The 6,125-nt window shown below is 40.9% G+C and overlaps 1 protein-coding gene across 1 annotated transcript; it reads right to left on the bottom strand.

The window, feature by feature from the left end:
* Positions 1 to 1,415: 1,415 nt before the first annotated feature.
* Positions 1,416 to 5,794, bottom strand: ccdc25 (coiled-coil domain containing 25). The gene is made up of 9 exons (XM_079180526.1): positions 5,635 to 5,794; positions 5,426 to 5,473; positions 5,247 to 5,286; positions 5,071 to 5,122; positions 4,458 to 4,533; positions 4,096 to 4,199; positions 3,679 to 3,881; positions 3,486 to 3,531; positions 1,416 to 3,128 (listed from the first exon to the last, which is right to left on the bottom strand). The coding sequence occupies exons 1-9, from the start codon at positions 5,657 to 5,659 to the stop codon at positions 3,099 to 3,101; spliced, it is 624 nt and encodes a 207-aa protein (XP_079036652.1). The 5' UTR covers positions 5,660 to 5,794; the 3' UTR covers positions 1,416 to 3,098.
* Positions 5,795 to 6,125: the final 331 nt, after the last annotated feature.

The following is a 6,125-nucleotide window of genomic DNA, read 5'->3' as shown; positions in this document are numbered from 1 at the left end:
TTAAACAACTAACGTTATTTACCGGCTTAGGTGTATCTCAGAATATACCTGAAAGTATTTATCAATGTTGAATGTCGATGCTAAGGTCACATTGACGAAGAGATACTTTGAAACAATGGCAATTGAACACAACACCGCACACTCTATCTTTCTTAATGTCTTTTGACACTAGTGAGGATATCGTGGGGGATTAGCTCAGATGGTAGAGCGCTCGCTTAGCATGCGAGAAGTAGCGGGATCGATGCCCGCATCCTCCAAGTTTTTAAATCAGCTTCATATTGTAAAAAAAATGCTTCTACCAATTTTTTTGTCAATGCTGAATGCAGAGGTCTCTCTCTCTCTTTCTGTCTCTCTGTCTGTCTCTCTCTCTCTTTCTGTCTCTCTGCCTATTTTTTCTACCAATGTTTTTGTCAATGCTGAATGCAGAGGTCTCTCTCTCTCTTTCTGTCTCTCTGTCTGTCTCTCTCTCTCTTTCTGTCTCTCTGCCTATTTTTTCTACCAATGTTTTTGTCAATGCTGAATGCAGAGGTCTCTCTCTCTCTTTCTGTCTCTCTGTCTGTCTCTCTCTCTCTTTCTGTCTCTCTGCCTCTGTCTGTCTGTCTCTCTGTCTGTCTCTCTCGCGTTCTCTCTTTCTCTCTCTGTCTATCTGTCTCTGTCTACAATGGGGTCATCGTGGGGGATTAGCTCAGATGGTAGAGCGCTCGCTTAGCATGCGAGAAGTAGCGGGATCGATGCCCGCATCCTCCAAGATTTTAAATCAGTTTGATATTGTAAAATGATTTTTTCTACCAATCTTTTTGTCAATGCTGAATGCAGAGGTCTCTCTCTCTCTCTTTCTGTCTCTCTGTCTGTCTCTCTCTCTCTCTCTCTTTCTGTCTCTCTGCCTCTGTCTGTCTCTCTCTCTCTCGTTCTATCTGTCTCTCTCTACAATGGGGTCATCGTGGGGGATTAGCTCAGATGGTAGAGCGCTCGCTTAGCATGCGAGAAGTAGCGGGATCGATGCCCGCATCCTCCAAGATTTTAAATCAGTTTGATATTGTAAAATTATTTTTTCTGCCAACTTTTGTGTCAATGCTGGACCCAGAGGTCGTCTCTCTATGTCTCTGTCTCTCTCTGTCTGTCTGTCTCCCGCTCTTTCTCGTTCTGTCTCTCTCTCTGTCTGTCTATCTGTCTGTTATGAGGCCATCGTGGGGGATTAGCTCAGATGGTAGAGCGCTCGCTTAGCATGCGAGAAGTAGCGGGATCGATGCCCGCATCCTCCAGTTTGTTATTCTTTCTCACAAAAGACAAACACTGTTATATATAATGACGGATGTTTATGTACTCCAAATATAATAATATGCTATAAACCTTCATCTGCGTCCAACCATGTATTACTAAAGATTACTTTTCATTGGAGGACAGTTTTAGGTTGTAAAGATTAAAGGGGAAAGTGTGGTTTTTAATTCCAAATGGCAGCACATGTAGTCATGCTATCTAATTATCAGATCCGTAATAAAATATGAATCACTGATTCACAACATCTACGCTTACTAATATAGTTTTAGCGGTTACAATTGCTGGTACCCTTTTCAGGATTGTTGATTTATTATAAATATAAACAATATAATATATATATAAAACAATCAACTTGGTGCTATAATTCCGATTTTAAACATTGGATGGCAGAAACATAACATCTTGGCAATTGAAGTAAACAAAACAAATTACAGAAATGAACTAAAAAGTTAGTAAGACGACTTTAACATTTTATTACATTTCTGCACATGCATTGCTCCACATGAAACTGGCTTGTAACCTTACAAAAGTCTCTCCTCATTCAGCAGGTCCTCCATGAGGAGAACTGTTGCGTCATTGTCAAACACACCTGTGCCTTTAGAGAAAGGGGAGAAACCACATCAGCATATCAGACCTTCACATTCTCAGTCTGTGGTGTAATGTGTTGATATTGCCACCTACAGGAGGGAAACAATGCTGCTGTAATTTCAAAACCTGCAGGAAAACTGCAGGTTTTCTTTGTAGTTTTAAAAGACAAAGAAAGGTACTGGGAAGAGGAGGTTAGCGTCATGTGTCTTCCTCCGTCTGCAGACAGCACACATGAATCAGCACAAGCATTAATCTGCAGGTCTAACGTGATGCTGCCGTTACATTTCTCATCTGTTGGTGACGAAAGTAGAACTTCTACTGCAGGTCAAGTGTTGAACATGTGAACGTACTATTTGACAAAAAATAACATTTACTCAAGGTCCACTTACTTGCTTTTAACTAAACTTCTATTTGATCATGAGAGGTGTTCTAAAGCGTTGTGAAACGCTCGCAAAATTACTGTTTTAAAAGGAAAATAATGAACTTTCACAGGGCTCTTAAAGTCTGGGAAATTATATTTTATAATTTATTAATCTTTAGTTTTGGTTCTAGTAAAAATGCAAAACACAGGATGGTTCTGGAATTTCTGCTTTACGATTATATTGTGAACTTACTGTAATGTATTTGGGTTTAGACAGGTCGTTGGACAGAATAAGCGTGAGACTTGAGACAAGCGTTGTTTATAAGGACATTTTAGAAGCAGCCCTAAACGTGTAACCGTTCAGGACGTCAGTGGCTCCGGACATGAAGGTTCTGCAGCTGGATAACTATAACTGTTAGTTTAATACATTGAATTGTATTGAATAAAATCTGACATGCAGAGAAAGGAACACATAAAGAAAGTGAACAACCATCCACTAGTTTTATCATAACTCATCATCAGTGAAAACACAGTTCTGCTCTTTGAGTGTTTTTCCCCCCCCAAATTTATGCTCAGCATTCCTGTTGTCCTGTGTTTCTTCTTCAGTGCCATCCCGTGATGAAGAGGCCGTTCAGCTTACTTAAAGCAGCGTCTGAACCAATCAGCATGTGGAGTAAATCCCCCGGCGCTGTCCCTCGTTGACTCAGGCTCTGCTCCGAGTGTCCAGAAGCAAAAAGGAATCCGTTCGTCTTTGTTTTTCCTTTCGATGTCAGTGCAGAGTTACAGCAAGCAAAAGCAGCAGAGCAGCATCCCGACGGCAGGTCTGAGTGATGGAGGCGCTTCTGTCTGCCGAATGTCAGGAGTTCACCTCTCACATGAAGTCGTCTGAATCGTTACCATCCTGCAGACGAAAGGTAGCGAAGCTCAAAGTTAATGTGGTGAACAAAACCAGAGCTGGTCTCAGGTACTCTTATTTTGCTTGATGAAGTGGTGGAGTGACTTCTCTGTATAATCTCATCCATGACCTAAACATATCGTTTACTTGTCTGCTTCATTCAGGCTGTAAATCTAAATAACCGTGTTCTTTGTGACTCTTTTCATTAGGACACCGATACCGTCATTTATCACAGTAGGAAAATAAATCCTGGTACATCTCATTTTTGGTGAATATCCCCGATATTGAAAATAATTCCACTAAACGTGGAGCAGAAGCTTTCTTTTCCGTCTATTCCTAAAGAAAACTTAGATGTGTCCTCACCTCATTGGTCGTCATATTTTCACTCTTCATCAGTGAAGTGTAGCACCTGGAGAGAGAGAAACATAAGACATTGATACATGTACAAAGGATTTAATAAAAACAGTTTTAAACTGTTGCTTTAGTAAAGTATTTGACAGTAGAACTACTTACTAGAACAATGTCATAGGATAAGAAACAACAACAAATAAATTACTTGAGTTCCTCCATCTCCCTTTTCCTCTTCTGTTCCTCCTTCTCTTGCTTCTTCAGGTCTTGGAGCTGAGCTTTCTTCTCGTTCCTCTCCTCTTGGTCTCTCGACTCCTTCTCTGCCGCCAGGTCGGGGAAGCGTTCATCTTTGGTTTTCTCCAGACGGTTTACGATCTCGTTGACCTTCTTATCCACGGCCACAATCTTCACCTGGGAAACACAGAGCGAGCATGACACACATTTAACTAAGTGCTAAGTCCGTGGGGATAACAGACTCATGATGTAGAATAGAAGAAGAAAACAACGTCTCATGCATCATCGTCACCGTATTGCATCACAGTGAACATGAATCTGTGCAGAATCTTTGTTCTGGACACATTTTTCCAGAGTCAGAGTGTTCTCATTTCAGTGCTGGTCTACTGACCTCTTTGTGTCGAAAGAAGCCGATCTGTCCTACGTCCATGTCTCCGGTCTTCTTCAGGTTGGCCCAAGGTGTGTAAACCACTTTGATGTTGTTCATCTTACAGCCTGACAGCATACAACACAGTTTCATTGAACATACATAGAAATATACATATAAAAACAGCAGAAGGCGGCTTTGACAGGATGATTTTTCAGGGTCGTTGTCATCATGCAGCTTTAAGGAAGAACTGTTTTGTTTAATACATCATGAGTCATGCCCTCTGATCAGCTAGTCAAGGCTCTTATTCTGAAACCCATTGGTTGTGGCTGAAACCTGATGCCGATCATCCAAAGACAAGACGTTGTCAGGAAGCAGATCTTTACCTTGGATGCTGTTGTTTTTCACCAGCTGTGCACAGTCTATCAGCACCTCAAGGGGAATGTCGTCTATGGTCTGACCCTAGAAAACACACAGAGCCATCAGCAGTGCCTTTGAGCGTCCTCCAAACTAAGTTTGATGGATTGTTGATCAGTGTCTGAAACCCCGGACCCACCCGACAATGTTACCTAAACTTCAATCTGACAACCTGGACATTATCCCCATTTGTAGGATTCATTGTATCTCACCACTCTCTGCCAGTAAAAACAGATGTAAACACTTGTATCCGTAGACTAGTCCAACGGCACATCGCACACACTAGGTTGTTTCAAACACACCCCAGCTTTAAGGGTTTCATACCATTTGATTCTAAATCGCAGATTCCCAGTGCACATAGAAATGTACATTTTAGTGTAAGTGGGTCTGTGTATTCCAAAATCGACCAGCCGCTCAACAGATAACTATCGTTTTGTTGGCTAGTGAGTGAAGCAAACCTAGCAGCCACGTGCATCTTTGACTGCTGCTTGTTTCAAACCCTGAACGTAACACTGTATCATCAGGACTCTGGACTCGGTACTTCACATTCAGGATTTCGGGTTCATCGTGATGACTCTTTACCTTTGGCAGTCTCAGATAAACGTGAGCCGAAGACAGTTTGTCCACATGGAACCTGGACGAGGAAAAAAAAGAGATTAACTTGTGTTATTCATATTGATGTTCCTCTTAATTGTGGTTACAAACTATTCATTACAAGATATTAAGTGACATCTGTTAAATTGACACTAAAGTCTCACCAGATGTCTTCAGGCCATCCGTACTTTATCAGATCCTCATCTGCAAAAACAATCTCAAGTTAGAGGTGATGTGGCACATTACAACTAGAAGTTAAACAATCCATAATCAGAGTGACAGCACCAGACTAAAGTCAAATACATGGCATCAAGTGTGTGTGTGTGTGTAATAACGAACTTACTTTCATATTTGTCTTTTCCCATGTAGATTGTGTAGTGAGGGTTCACCACTGAGAGGGAAACAACACATCGTTACTTACTGGATGAAGCAGCAATAAAAGCTGGCACGAAACACAACAAACACAGTCACATTAAATGAGAAATTAAAAAAGTATTGGCTAACCAGGCTACTAGCTAATGCTAACTATGCTGTATCGTTAACGTTACTCACCGGCACTTGTGAAGTACAACACCATTTTACGTGAATTGAACTCGCCACTAAAATATAAATATTAAGTTTATACAGTTTTAAAGCTAATGCAGCTAATTATCAACACAAATAAATATAATCAGTTGCGCCTGATCGTTGCTGTTGTCACTTTTCGCGTGTACAAGATGACCTGGGAAGTTGTTAGCTAGCTGCGCTAAGCTTCCGAGCGTTAGCAGCTACCGGTCCGGATGTACCCACATTTATATTTACAAAATAAAAGCTTAACATTCCAACAATTCACCACTCTCCCTGGAAGTTAACAACAAACAATACTTTCACAAAATAAATGTTTTTGTCAGAAGTTTTCAATCAATAGCCCTGCCATCAGTGTGTGAATGGGTGAATGATGACAAGTAGTGTGAAAGCGCTTTGAGTGGTCGGAAAGACTAGAAAAGCGCTTTACAAATACAGTCCATTTACTATTTACCATATATTTGAATGAAATAAGCAAT

The sequence above is a fragment of the Pholis gunnellus genome (genome assembly GCF_910591455.1).
Source record: "Pholis gunnellus genome assembly, chromosome: 19".
In the NCBI taxonomy this organism is placed as follows: domain Eukaryota; kingdom Metazoa; phylum Chordata; class Actinopteri; order Perciformes; family Pholidae; genus Pholis; species Pholis gunnellus.
Note: the sequence above shows the minus strand (reverse complement) of the source record. Positions and strands in the feature narration are given on the sequence as shown.

Coding starts and splice junctions, on each gene's coding strand:
- ccdc25 (XM_079180526.1), bottom strand. CDS start 5,659: ATGGTGTTGTACTTCACAAGTGCCG. Junction 4,200..4,457: donor GAAAAACAACAGCATCCAAG/GTAAAGATCTGC, acceptor GTATGCTGTCAG/GCTGTAAGATGAACAACATC. Junction 3,129..3,485: donor AAAATATGACGACCAATGAG/GTGAGGACACAT, acceptor TTTCGTCTGCAG/GATGGTAACGATTCAGACGA.